Source organism: Gobio gobio (genome assembly GCF_949357685.1).
Source record: "Gobio gobio genome assembly, chromosome: 15".
NCBI lineage: Eukaryota > Metazoa > Chordata > Actinopteri > Cypriniformes > Gobionidae > Gobio > Gobio gobio.
Window position 1 is genome coordinate 15,561,896 of NC_137108.1, and position 15,502 is coordinate 15,577,397.

The following is a 15,502-nucleotide window of genomic DNA, read 5'->3' on the forward strand; positions in this document are numbered from 1 at the left end:
ATCCAATAGCGAATCCCCCAGGGAAGCCCGTGCCGCTTGCTACCTGTTAGCAACCCCTGCTACCACATGTCACCGAAACTGGGGACCGGGGAACGATCTCAGGGAGGCCCGGTGCCTACGACCTGATAGCAGAAAGTGCTAGCCTCCAGGGACCTCGGCCACCTGGAGCCCGGGAACACCTCCTCAGAGGAGGTCAAGTGAGCCTGCTTACCCCACAGCAGGCCCTTAGGGAGGCCTGGTAACGCCTTCCACCTACAAGCAGCTCGTGCCAGCCGAACAAACCTCGCTCCTCCTCCGATGTCTGCCCCTCGCGATCTGGATCGTCATCTGTGAGCACCACACCAGTCTCCAGACGATGAGCCAGGTCGTTTAGGTTTCGTAAAGTTAGACATTGTTTATCCAAAAAGTTTGTAGCTGCAGCTGTGGTAACTAGAGCAGAGCTGGCAACCCGAATGCAGAAACACTACTGACTTCGTGATTGGTAGACAGGTGGAGGGTGGCGCTTCAGGCCAAAACACAACATGTCAACATCAACATCAGTTGAGGGCTGCAACTTCACTTTTAAAATGACAATATCTTGGCCGGACAACCGTTGTCAGTGATATAAATATTTGAAATGAACATGATTTCTTAATGTCTAGTGACATATCAGGGCCATTTTATTTATTTTATGATTAATTGAAATACATTTCTTACATACAGTTCCTTTAACTAATGAACCTTATTGTAAAGTGTTACCCATATTATAAATATTTGTTATATTATAGACCATATAAATGTTCATCGTATAGTTTAATATGTTGCTTATTACAAAGACACTTCCTATTCAACATATTTCAGTCGATTTCACTGTCAGTATAGCAATTTGTGAAAAGTCAAACTAGTCAATATGTATATTTTTATGTAAAACAAAAAAAAGTTATATCCAGATAAAAATTGCTCGTCTAATCTGCCACAAGCAACTCCTTCCTTCTTGTGCCTCCAAGGCAGATATTCTGCAGACCCTTGACTGTGTCAAAGTCAACAAGTCTAATAAAAAGTTCAATAAGATAGGCAACGTTAGTTCAGTTTGTAATGTCATATGGTACAACCTCCCACGCCCCAAAAAAATGCTATTTTAACCTTTTTAGGAAATGATAAAGATTAAAAATGTTTTTCAAACCAATTCAAAACCATATAAATCAAATATAAATACAAAAGCACATTTCTAAAAACTTGCCATATGTGCTTTAAACTAGATTTTTAAAAGACTAGTTTGGTGCTGTATTTTTAATGGACAATGTCAGTATCTATAGAGCATATTAGTATTAGATAAGCATTATGAATCAGCTTGGTCAATGTAAAAATCTATCACTAATTATTTAGCAAAAACTATACCAACCTCAAAATGTATAGTGTAAATGAATAATTGGTTGTCAGCTGATCACTAAATGTTGTAAATGCTCATTCTGAATATTGTAGATTTGTGATTGTTTTTTTAAACTCTGTGGTCAGTGTGAGTCCTCACTGCAGGACATTATATAACCACAGTTTATTATAAGCCATTGCTTTGTGCTAATTTCGTAGGAATTAAGAATTAAGAAATGTAATTAAATGCTTCTTATGGCTCCTGTTGCAAGTATGCATCTAATGCCAGATTGCTCTGGAAATAAACCAAAGATTCAGTGCAAAGGAACAGCACTGTGATTTGTCACCTGGGAAGATCTCCTTGTGTGGTTTGCCACAACGTAAGGTGTTTTTTTTTTTTTCTTCTTCATTTTGCACGTTGGTCTGTTGGTGAGATCATTGCATGGGTGTGTTTGTTATCAAGATGTCAACAATATCAGACTTGGTACTGTGGCTCTGATTTCAGGAAAATGTCTAATTTTGTGGATGTGACAGTGTTTACTCACGACACAAGATGCCATGTGCCACTAATCGATAGTGAGTGTGTGTGTGTGTGTGTGTGTGTGTGTGTGTGTGTGTGTGTGTGTGTGTGTGTGTGTGTGTGTGTGTGTGTGTGTGTGTGTGTGTGTGTGTGTGTGTGTGTGTGTGTGTGTGTGTGTGTTTGTGTACGCATGCACATAAACTCTCTCTGTGGTTGCAGCTGGCGTATATACGAGCTCTGCTGGGAAAGGGTTGGGAAAGAGCTTGTGAGTCACAATGAATCCAGGAACAGGCCTCTCTTCAACTTAACTACCAAACCTGAACACATACACACACATTCAAAACACACCAAGTTCATCCTGAGGTTTCTCAATTAAAACCTCCCTTATCTCTTCTGTTTGTTTTGAATATCATGAAAAAGGCATATTTATTGTAATAACAGATGATTATGTGAGAGATTTTAGGGTTTAGAGAATGAGAGTGAAATCAATAAGCTAAAGTCATAAAGGAACAGCAGAAAGAGAGAGAGAGAGTGCAGTCTGAAGAATAGGATGGTATTGGGACACACGTATATTTGCACAAGCAGTTTCTCGAGAACAACAATTTTTGGCGTTAATCCATGACCCACATTCCATTTGATTTTATTCACCATCTCATTTTTCATATACAAGAAACCGAGAAAATACAGATCAGATCGGTTTAGGCCTAAAAAGAGCAGCTAAATTATTTTGGCTTTGTTTGTCTTTGCCAAACTTTAAGGCGCTAAGATGTTCTAGTTGGTTTTTCCATAGAGATGGCTAATTCAAAGTCTTTTTTTGTCAATTTTATTGTCTAATTAATGAAAGAAAACAGTGCACTGCTTCATTTGTACCCATGAAACTTTAATAAACTGCAACCTTTTGACCAAACAAGGGCTTCGTCAGGCAATAAGAACAACAAATATAAAAGGATTTTATATTCACATAGCAAATCCTCACACTTGATAAAAGAAAATCTGCAAATTAACCAATTATTCAACAAGCAAAAAGAAGACCTCAAATAATCATTGTAATGAAAGACATCCAACAATTCACAAATGCAATTCAAACAACAACCCAACATTTTATTGTCTGCCAGTAACAAAAGTCCATCCACATAACTAATTGCACACATCTCAACAAACTTCAACAAATGATCCAGAAAAAGTAATGATCTTAAGATTAATTCTTAGGTTAAAGTTGGGCACATGTGTGCTGTAAAAAGTAGAATACTCACGTAAAACATATAAATAAATTTGATTTGACTTAAAAAAAATCAAGTCAAATTTATTTATACAGTGCTTTATATAGTATTATATAGTGTTATATACTGTTTTACATGAGTATAGTACTGTATGCACAAAGGTAAAGTAGGATGTACTATATATACAACTTTTTTAATATGGCTGGGCCATGGCTTGTCAGACTGTATACGAATATGATTCCAGTGAGATCTTGGGTAGAAGCCATGGCATATTGTGCAACATCAACGTTTTATGTCAGATGCACAATGTACGACACACATGTAGCCAAGACTTTGTTGTTCCGTTGACACCTTGTAGGAGCATTTCATCGGTAGATGGTAACACACCAAGTGATCAAAGATTTTGCCCTACAATGAGAATTTTTTTACCAATCTCAGGTGGCCAAAATTGTTTAATGGTAACACAAATCTAGGAGTTTGTTCAAAAGTAATATTGAGGACTGCATCATGATGCAACTATTTTGATAGTAAATAGTGATCGACTGTCTAGAATCTTATGTGTGCCTGTAGATTTACCATATTTTTCCTTTTATCCTTTCCTTTCCACATGCATTCCACAGAGAGTGTGTACAGGCACGTTTTGCACTAATTCTGTTCTTTTGGTTCTGGTGACTTTATGAAGCATGTTACATAATTAACCCTATCCGAAGTACTGACCCATTATGGCAGGGTTCCTTCAATCCGGCCCTGGAGGCCCTCTGCCCTGCAGAGTTTAGCTCAAACCCTGATCAAATTTCTAGTGGCTGTGTCTGAAAGCTTAGGCAGCTGACTTGTTGCCTCGCTGCCCTATCAGGAAATGACTTCGCAGGTACCTTACAAAACTTATTTCAGACAGGCTTTGGAGGCAGCATAATGATCTAATGATCTAGAACAAAACAAAGTGAGCATTGGTGACAACTTAGCAAACATTGAATTACTCCAAAACTACTTTCTCGCTAGAAATGACTATCTAGAAGTTGAAGTAGTTTGAAGTTGGTCAAAGTTGGTGCATTTATACACAAACTCACTACCAACTGCAACTTTCAGACACCATGATCAGATGAAGGTATCTCAGTAGACAGGATGTGTCTCTATCATTGGTTTCGGACTTGCCTTGTTGCCACCCTGCCTCTATCCGCCTGTTTCTCCAGCAACCAATGGGTGCTGACCCACTTCCGCTTTCCGGTATTGTGTTTCCTGTTCAGCGGCTAACCTCTACTATTCGTACCATGATATCGACAGAGAAGGCGACATTACATTGATTAGAATAAGTTCAATAGTTCTGTGTTGGTATTTTTTATATTTATTTATTTTTCTGTGGGCGGACATGCAGTAAGTTGCTATTTTATATAACTTAACAGAGAGAAATGTCGACACGTCCTCTCCAGCAGCTTGAATGTTCCCCTTTGCCATGGAAACTCTCAACGGCCACCAGGACTTATACAGTTTTATAAAAGCTATTTATTATTTGTTGTAAAGTGTAAGAATCACCTCAGAAAAATGTATGCTTCTGTCAGGCGCAGTGAAGCCTAGGACAAACGCTGTCAAGATGAGATGGTGTTGCCAGGCTATGTTTGTGTCATTATTCCAACAGTATGTTCATAACTTGTTAAGAAATAAAAAGTTTAATACCTCAGGAAAATTTACTTTCCTCTCTTGTCAACATAAGCCTGCCCTGATGTGAGTGTGGCGCTTGCTCTTCAGTTGTGGAGGCGCGCGCGCTGTATATCACGTCACAGAAGTACACAAAGTCATCGGATCAGGTCGTTTACATGGTGAAATCATTTGATCGGTTCATGAAAAGGATTATCCCACCCCTCTTAAACCGATTACAATTTCATTTGGTTTGGGCATTTTTATTCCGATGTAGGTGTTTATAAATGGCCATTGCTTCATGTCATCTAGCCACTCTGTAACAAGATACAAGATACCACAAACAAGATAGCAAGCTACAAGCTATCAAACGTACACAAGCTTCGAACCGGAAAAGGACAACTGACTTCCAGTTTAAACCCGCTATGAATCATGGGTAAATTCGCTCACCAGGAAAAAGGTGGATATGATGTCTGTGGAGGCAGCATTTTTCAGCTTTTGGGCACAGCCAATAACTCTGGAGGTCTTGATTAGCTTGTTTAACTCTGCAGAGCAGTGGCCATTCAGGACCAGATTTGAGGAACTCTGTATTTTGGCATTAATGACAGTGACATGTTATCTCTCTTTCAGCCTGGCTGCATTTAGCTCATGAGTCTGTGTCAGAGAGGATGGCAGGGCAGGAAGTGGAAACAGTGTCCGTGGCCAGCAGTGAGAGTTTTGCAGACCAGGGCTATGCGGCATCAGAGGGCATGGCCGAAGAGTCTGGCCCAGTCTCTCCCTCTGAAAGGATACAATCTGTGTCACCTGTGGACATCATGTCTCTAAACAGTGGCTCAGCTCTACCTGCAAAGTCCAAAGACTCTTCCAGTGACAGCGATGAGGGCTGTGCAACCTGGGATTCCAGAAAAAGGTATGCACACGTTTACTCTAGTTATAGACCACCACAACAAACAAAAGCCTCTGGCACTGGCCTGTTCACACCAACACTAATGTTCAGTAAAAAAAATTTGGTCTGATTTTGCAATGCCACTCTCTGACAGTAGGTGACGAAAAATGTGTGTTTAAATACCCTTGGAAAAGGCTGATTTACAGATGACAGAGTGGAAAAACTAATAGCCCTTTCCTGGAAAAAGAAAAGTGTGTGAGAAGACAGTATTGAGTCCCATAGTGGAGACAGAGCTGGAGCGAGGAGCTTGAGGTGAGGCTACCTAAAAGGTTGGCCAGTATCTTTGTAGTTCGATTGACAAGATATTAGAACACCTCTTCATGAATAAATTTGGTCTGAACAGATACACTAACAGCGGTTTTACAATTTTAGCACACTAAATATCACTATATGTGCATTTCGTTACCCTGAAAAATCCAGCTACATCCAGTTTTTTTGCTACTCCAAGATGATCTACCACTGCAGACATTAGCAGTGGAAGAAAAAATCAATTCTATAATGCATCATGATTCTCTCTTCAATTATTCTGAAACTCAGAATCTATTCTGAAACTCTTTTCTGAGTTTCCTTTTTTTAACTGCAGATGCACAAAGGCACCGAATTCAGCTTCCAATTCAGTCCAATTTTTCATGGACACACACACAAACCTTCATTGCACAGAAGGGTGTAGAACTTTTCTCGATGTAACGGTTACAATGTAGTATTTCAGCATTTCCCCTCAAAATGCTCTACAAAGTTATTTATGCCATTTAGAATGTAGTAGGTCTGTATGTTTAATACTAGAAGATTGCTCGTGGCATGCGGCTGTTTGCGAATCCCATGTAATCGGTTAAATGCTCTTGTATCTCAAAATGCTTTTATGACACAAAATTAATATAAACAGTCAGTTATATCTTAAGGGATTAAACAGACAGGACAAAACATCTGATATGAATTGTTTTGGAATCAGATTGTGACTCCAAGAATTTGAATCAGATCGGATTGTGAGGTGCCTAAAGATTCCCACCCCTAGCAAATATGTCCCTACTCTGCCTGCTGGTACTTTAGTTTGGCTGGTCTTTGGCTCTCAAATTCTACGGCAGCCGATGCTGTTCACGTGAGCACCACGACACATGCGTGTTAAAACTGCACTTTATTTACAGCGTAAATTGCGTAGGAGACTGACACAGGCTAGAAGGAAAGAGTTCAATAAAGTCATTGTTTTTGCGCACAAAAAGTATTCTCATCGCTTCATAAAATTAAAGCTAAACCACTGGCGTCACATGGACTATTTTAACAATGTTTTTACTATCTTTCTGGGCCTTGAAAGTGTTAATTAAATTGCTGTCTATAGAGGGATCAGAGAGCTCTCGGAATTTTATCAAAAACATCTTAATTTGTATTACGAAGATGAACGAAGGTCTTACAGGTTTGGAACAACATGAGGGTGAGTAATTAAAGACATGAACTATCCCTTTAAGCTGGTTGTAGCTGGATTTTCTAGGGATTGGTATAAAAACAATGAAGTAGAAGGAAACATGGCTGTGAAACATTTTACCCACATTTGAGTTAAATAATGGTAAAATAGTTTTTATTGCCTTTTCAGATATTTTACATTTAAACAACATACAGTCATATTCCCCACACCTGATCTACCACACATTGTTTGAACTCCATAAGATCAATACGTTCATTGGGCTTTTATTTCTCTGCTGGACAGGAATCGAAAGCTCTCCCAGGCAGAGTGGAGACAGAGCAAAGGATTTATCTCTCTCTTTCTTTCTGTTTACCACCATCAATTCATTCCCACTGTTCAGCCAGTCTCACGTTTATCCTTTTCCAGCCAGCCAGTGTTCCTCCAGGGCTGACTGAGGAGTCTGGCTTTTTAAAACTTTGCTTTATGGAGCTGAAAGTGCTGACTGTTCCAGATGTATGTGTACAGATTCTCCGCCAGAGCCTGCAGCCTCACCTCAAGATCCTCGCTCCGGCTCTGTCTCTACTATGGGACTCCATACTGTCTTCACACACTCTTTTCTTTTTCCAGGAAAGGGCTATTAGTTTTTCCACTCAGTCATCTGTAAATCAGCCTTTTCCAAGGGTGTTAAAACACATTTGTCTAGGCTTGTGTTCTCATCTTCACACCTCACCCAATTGTTTTGCAGTGCCTAGTGAATGTATTTTAATAATGGGATTATTTTTTTGTTTATTTTTTGCTAAGTGCAAAGAGAGCTCAGGAGTTGGGTTCGGAATAAAGTGTTGAGAAAATAACTTGTGGGATCCTTATTGATAAATAGGTATAGGGTCTAAACCTGAATGAGCACAGGTCGAAGAGTTCCACCTCCCACCTAATATTGCAGATCTTATACTGTAATGTCATGTATTTGTTATGTGTTATTTTCGTCTAGTTGATATTGAACACTGACTCAAACCTTGTATGTGAGAATGTGTTGGTACACTGAAGGCACAAAATAACTTATTTTACTTGCTTGTTACAAATACACAACTAGCTGAAATTATTTATTGATTTTTCAGTAGTGGAAATGTTCAGCGAGGACAGCAGTCAATCAAGAGACAAAATGGATATGAAGAAGATCCAGAGATTACCGCACAGATACACCTCACCCTGGCCGATCTAGATGCAAATCTGGCAGGTAAATTACTCATGGATAAACTGTGCTTCCTCATTAATACTTTAAAGGGTCAAGAAACCCCCTGTTAGTATTCTCCATAGTTTTGAAAAATACTACAAAAGTGGGTGTGGTAAGCTGCGGAGTGGAGGGTGAATACAGGCAACACAACAGCATCTTCTGATTCAGACAGTTTTATTTCACTCTCGTAGAGTTAAGATTCCCACAAATGCATGCTGCAATTCACCATTACATGCAACAAAATGAACAAATATACAGCCATAATTTAATGCACAAATAAATTTACAGCTGTTTGCATTTGTACTTTGCATTGAAGTCTCATGAATAATTATGAGATACTGGTCATTTATGTACTATAGGTATAAGAAAACTATGAAGATTTTAAACCAAAAATGTTGCAAAAACGCTTAAAACTAACCACTTTTCTCCTAGATGGATACTAAAGTTGACCTCGAATGTACTTTAGTGTTTCATGATCCTTTAAAATCATCCTATTTTCTTCTTCCATTTATCCATTCTGTGAATTACTAGGAAATAATTTAGGTAAAAGGCAGTTTAGCTGCCATACCATGAACACTGTTATGAATGACTAATTATTTATTAACTGTGTTTTCCCTGCATATTAGACATTAATCACTCAGGAGGAGCATCTGTGTTTGTGGATGATGAAATACCTGTGTCCATTGTTGACATGGACATTCCCGTTACAAGCATTGATGAAGTTCTTGATGATGACCGTTTCATCATGAGCGAGTGTGAGGCAGAATTGTTGAGCAGCATGCAAAATATCATCAGACAGTCGTGTACACCATGTGAAGCTATCCAAAACAAAAACAACAATGCCTGCCTCACAGAGAAGAAACACAGAAGTCCATCACCAGACATAGATAAGCATTCAGAAGAGACTACACTCACAGTTATTGAGGAAACACCAAGTCCATCTCTAATCAACAGAAAGTTGTCACAAGACACTAAGCGCATAGACAATATGGAACAGAAGGCAGTCTTCAGCTCAGAGACTAAGAGTCATAAAAGTGTTGTGCGTCCTGCTGTTCAAACTGTTCAAAAGGTTCCTCACGAGAGACTCAAATCTGCACCTATGGTCCAGAGGTTCAGTACAGAGACTGCTTATGAGGACAGGACACCTATTACCAGAGTCCTGACAACTCAGGGTAAGATCACCCAAAGTTCTCTCTCTCGATTTGGGATGAAAACCTTCACAGTCATCCCTCCAAAACCAGCTGTGTTCCAGACCAAGCCTACAGGCTCTCTAGTCCTAGGTGCCATTAAGATTGACGAACAGGGCAACATGGTTACAGGGAAACAGATTTCCAGTGGCCCAGCAAAAAAAGGCAATCCTGTTGTGGATTCTAGTGCAGAAATATCCCCATTGGACAAAGCCAAAGCCTTTTGGAGCTCTGCAGAGAAGCAAGACCAATCAACTGCGACCAACCAAGGACCCATATTAAACAATAGAGATACTGATGTGTTCAAACCCTTGATTGTGTCTGGAGTCTCTAAACTTTCACTGAAAACACCTCCTGAGGAAACACACAAAGAGGTCATTATATTGGAAAGGAAGCCCATATCTGTAGTGGCAAGTAAGCCTTCATTCCCAGAACCTGCAGAGAATCACTCTTTCACAGCTGAAAACCGTGATCTCTCTTTTCTTATACCCCCCAGAAGAACCTCCAGCCAATACGTAGCTTCTGCCATTGCTAAAAACAATAACATTCCCAATACTAAAGTAGTTACCATGCAGGCGCCATCAGAGCCCATTGTTGGTGTCAAAAAACCTGTCAATCAACTGTTTAATAATGAGGTTAGACCTATAAACATACACAAACAGGCTACCACTTTCAAACCCACTGAAAATTCTGTGCCTTCTTTTGGACAACCTAAATACCTGCAAAGTTACCCCAGTCATGCTGCAGAAAAGCCAACAAGTTCTGAGAGGATAAGCAGTATTGATAAAGGCACTCTGCATGGGGAAGACAGAAACAAATCTCTGGACTCACATCCCTTAAACAACAAAATCCCACCCTCAACACATGTGTCTGCTTACATTAAACACATGGAATCTTCCTCTGAAGAAGCCACATCAATCAATAAGTTCCCAGACACCTCCTCTGCTCGAAAGACGCCAACAGACACCACACGTCCACCACTTACAAAGAAGCCAGAGTTATACAAATCTGAGATTCCGTTTGAACCAGACCAGGGTAACATGTTTGGAACCTTTAAGAAGTTCAAGCCTGTAATTTTTAAGCCTGTCCAAAAGGAAACTTCTATCCATAGCTCTCTAATGGAGGCCATTCAGTCTGGAGAGGGCATTGAACGCCTCAAAAAGGTAAACTGTGAGTCACAGCATGAACATATATTTATCAGCTTTATGGACCATTCTCTTAAGCTGGGATTCAATTTCATTGTCTCAAGACAATTTCATTGTAGTAAAATATAATTGTATTATATTGCTTTTCATATTGTCCAGGTATCTGACATGTCTACCAGCTGCACGGTTAAGAAGCCATCTTACAATGATGCAGAGAATGAGCATTCTGCACTTCTTTCAGCAATAAGAGCCCCAAGCAACTCTGCCAGACTGAAGAAGGTAAGCTAAATATTAGTAAGACTTAAGGCACAGTCACACTAGCAAGATTTAATGGGCAAAAAAGGTCCATTGTCAATAGGGTAGCGATGCACTAAACAGAAGTCACTTTCCAACTAAAAAGCTTTCTGTTGGTCAACATGGCAGATTTGGTGACCATCTTTAACCCAATTTACAGTTTTTGTGAGAAAATGTTCAGCATTACAAAATTCCTGACCACACTGATTCCTATTGGAATGACTGTTTTTCACCCTCTAAATTTTTCAAAGCAACAGTAAATGTGACCATACCCTTACATGACTTTCAGTGTTACACAATTAAAGCGCAGACACATCAGCAATTTATCACGAGTTTAGTGAGTTTCTGCTCAACATCTTTAGAGATAAACCTCACGCACGCCGAAGCTCGGACTGCACTGACCGGTCGGCCTTCAACATCACCGACCCCCACTACTGCATCTCGCCCACAGCGGAGGCGCCATACATGGCGCGAGATTAAGCAGAAGGGGGTAAGCATGAGCGTATCCGGGCTAGGCTAGCCTGCTATCCCCACAATAAACTGAATTACATTCGATTACTGCGCTGTTGTCTTTGTTTGCACTGTGTACTCAATGCGCGTCACTGACGCTTTACATATGATAGGAAAATATCTAAAAATAATGCTATAATCAACACTTACTCGTAACTCGTTCATCTCGACAGATGTAATGGTACATTACATGTGTTACAAAGTTGGTAGAATAAGGAGGAAGACGGGCTCTGCGTGACTGGGACTCGTGTTTATTAAGAACTCACAGATACAAACAAAATAAACTCGCGCTGACAACTCAGTAGTTACAATATAACTTTGTTAGCAATCGCTCTGTCTCTTTAGTGATGTCCGGTTTGCGAACGAATCGTTCGAACCGGTCGAACCAGTTCACCAAATCGGACTGAATCGTTCTAAATGGTTTGCGTCTCGAGTCAGCGCTGATCCATCATTTACTAAAGTTACTAACTTTCTGACATGAGTGACTGTCCCTCCGACTAGAAATAAACGAATAACCTGAAGTATATGCTAGTAACTACAACAGTTCACTGAACTGAGACGTGCTGAGAGAACTGATGAGAAGTGACATCCGTCTCTCTGGCAGGCTTGTGTCCTCGTTAAACCACGCCCCCTCCGCTACAAGATCTAATCATTTCAAATGCAAAGATGTCAGCCAATCACAACAGTGGGCGTTTTTACTGAAGTCTCACAGCAAACATGTCCCTTGAAACGGCACTCAGCCAGAGGGCAAACATCAGTATAGAAAAAATGCCTTTTATTTCTAAATTATGACATTTTATGATGTAACAATCATACTAACAATATAAGTACACCTCAGGAAACATTGTAAAATAAAATAAAAAATCCATGCCATGGGACCTTTAAGATTACTATGATGTTGTCCAAATGAACACACCTTTACATGGGACACAACTTCATTGATTAAGTTGTTGGGGGTCACCAATCACTGTACTGCAACATTGGAACAAGTTGGGAGATGGATGGAGGTTTTGTTTGGGAAACCTGTTTGATAAAGAATGTTGCTTGTTCTTTTCTTCAAAAAATAAAATTGATTTACATGCAGCCTGGTTGTGATTGTCAGTTAATTATAAATGCCACTTCATTGTTGTGCTTCTAGACCAAATCAGGAGCAGCTAAGGAGTTGGAGCAGCTCAGGAAGGTTGAGGAGGACAGAAATGTCCAGAGAGATGTCATCTCACCTCCTCCCACTTCTCCTCTTGCTTTTGTGCCACCCCCACCTCCAGCTTTCTGTCCTCCACCTCCTCCCCCTTCAGCTCCAGCCAAGCCCCCTCTAGTGCTGCCTGCTGGAGGAAACCCAGAGGTGGCCCGAGAGGCTCTTCTGGATGCCATTCGCTCAGGCTCTGGGGCTCAACGACTGAGGAAGGTAAGAGGATTGTTATTGCCCTCACTTATCAGATTTAAGTTAGATTTACTACATTTGGGGCTAGATTTACTAAAAGCTTGCGCCAGCAAAAACCTTTTTTGGCGTTAAAATACTACTCTCAGGATTTACAAAAGACATGCAGAGAAAAATTGGCAGTGAAAATGTGTGGACAGTTATTTTTGCTGCTGACCTTTTTAAATTTATGGGAGAGCAGTATTTAAATGAATCATGTAAGGTCAGTTTCTAAGGTTTGCACTCGTCAATTTACTGCAGTTCATAGTACACAATAGCGACAGTGCTGACGAATAGAAAAGAAGGCAGGGTCTCGAACGCAAGTCAGATGTCCATCTAGAGCATGTTTACGTAGAAATGCAATTAAAAGCAGCTGAACTTACTGTAAACAGCTCTGACAAAGCATTATGATTGGCCCAAAGCAAACTTCTTACGTCAGTGCTTTCTGACCTCATATGTGCTCATACCAGTAACCCATTCTTTCTTCACACATAGCATCATACCGGTCATTTACTGGTAATGTTATCACCTCTCATACTGTAAAAAATGCTAGAACTGATTTTACTGTATTTTTGAAAAGGTCCTGTTAACACACAATCTCTAACGGTAATTTACCAGTAAAGACTGTATGTATGTGTAAAAAGGGCTAATGTCAACACAGTATTTGTCTCTTGAATAAATGACACAAATTAAATTTTACAGGTCCCTGTCACACAGACAAGACGGCAAGTGAATGGGAGACTTGGCACCATTCAGGCAGCATCACTTTCTAATGGACACTGAATCACTTCACTGGATCACTGCTTGGGTTTCAGGAACAGCCAAATCTGGTGTTTTAGCATTATCTATATACGACATTCGCATAAATGTTAACACAATCATCACAGCCTTCTTTATTTATAGTGATATGCTGCTTCACATCCGTGCCAATACTAATTTGCTTAGTTTCAGGCAGATTATGTCCTGCTTCTGACATGTAATGATGACATTTGAAGCTCTTTGTTAATGCTGCTTGGAATTTGATGTTTTTTTTTCATACATGTCTGCCTGATTTCTATATTTCTATCAGTATTATACCTGAATATATTATACAGGTATTTGCTGTTGCAACAGTATAAGGTGGTGGGCTACAATTGAATCCACCTGCCAATCAGAACAGTCTTTGGCAATATGCTTATTGAACACTAGGTGGTAAAATGGAAAACACTGAGAGATTTTTATTTAATTGTTATTATAAAGGTGTTTTTTAAAATGTTTTATTGTTATTTTCAAAATATTTACAGAACGATCATTCTGGAATGACCATTCTACTATCTATTTCCATTAGAAAAGTGGACTATTGACAATGGAGCACACTTGACAATGTTTTTAAGCATTGTAGATACACATGCCGTATATTTGACCAATACTAATGCACTTTTTTTTTTTTTAAACTGATTATTTTGAAAACACTTATAGAGACTGTATGATTGGACATAATGTAATCGATACCTTTTCCCCAAACTGCTGAACAACAATGATGTAGAGCTGTCATGGTGCTTCAGCTTTAATTTATTTAATTGGGAAAATCATACACTACTCATTTAGAGTAAATTGTTTAATATATTTACACAAGTTTTTTTATGTTGTTCTTATTTACCATTATACGAGAGACCTGTATGGTTGTAAACTGATACTAATATAGTTAATGGGATAGTTCACCCTAAAATGAACATTCTGTCATCATTTAGTTGCGCTCAAGTTGTTCTAAACCTGTATGAATTTCTTTCTTCTGCTGAACACAAAGGAAGATATTTGGACGAATGTTTGGAACCAAGCAGATCTCGGCAGCCATTGACTACCATAATAGGGGGGGGGGGGGGGTACTATGGTAGTCAATGGCTGCTGAAATTTGATCCAAATATCTTCCTTTGTGTTCAGCAGAAGAAAGAAATTCATTAAGGTTTGGAACAACTTGAGGGTGACAGAATTTTTATTTTTGGGTGAACTATCCCTTTAATTTCAAATCTGACACTAATGCATTAGTGTAATGAAAGGGTTTTTTAAAGAATGCTTTTGTAATGTACTTTTTTTTTTTTTGATTGCAGCACAAACTGAATCAAAGTTGTACATCAATAAACTGTTGATTCAATAATTATTTGCTTTATTTATTAGTTATAAATAGTTATTTTGAGCAATTATGAATTGTATGCAATGCATACACTAAAGGAAATGCTAGCAAGATTTTTTACAATTTCATAAACATATTTTAATAATGTTGTCTGGAATCTGTGAACTTCATATTTTTGTTTAGTCTAGATGCCATAGGCATTGCTTGTATTTTTGCAGTGTTTATCAGAGTTTCTAGGCATAATAAAATTAAACAAAGCACCAAGCTGCAAACTACAGAGGACTCAAAATACCTCTAGTTCAATAAGAAATTAATTGTAAAAAGTCTGAAATATTCCAAAATCAATTGAAATGTATTCCAGATTGGACTCACAATCACAAAACTGTATATCTTCTTCAGTGTGTTATGTTACGTTTACATTTAAAACAACTTGCCAGCATATAGGACAACATTTTAAAGCACTAATACATGTTTTTGAAGGTTCATGTCCTGTCAGGAAAAACTGGCTTGTCATGCAAGAATTTATACCTCTTTCACCACATCTCTG

At 39.1% G+C, this 15,502-nt stretch overlaps 1 protein-coding gene across 2 annotated transcripts in view; it reads left to right on the forward strand.

The window, feature by feature from the left end:
• Positions 1-14,981, forward strand: part of cobl (cordon-bleu WH2 repeat protein) — a 126,943-nt gene extending 111,962 nt beyond the window's left edge. For both annotated transcript variants that reach the window (XM_079837453.1, XM_079837454.1), the window contains 6 exons: positions 5,350-5,629; positions 8,177-8,295; positions 8,919-10,642; positions 10,784-10,903; positions 12,567-12,833; positions 13,548-14,981. In XM_079837453.1, coding sequence (XP_079693579.1) covers positions 5,350-5,629; positions 8,177-8,295; positions 8,919-10,642; positions 10,784-10,903; positions 12,567-12,833; positions 13,548-13,628 — 2,591 coding nt within the window. In that variant the 3' untranslated portion in view covers positions 13,629-14,981. The remainder of the gene's footprint in view (positions 1-5,349; positions 5,630-8,176; positions 8,296-8,918; positions 10,643-10,783; positions 10,904-12,566; positions 12,834-13,547) is intronic.
• Positions 14,982-15,502: the final 521 nt, after the last annotated feature.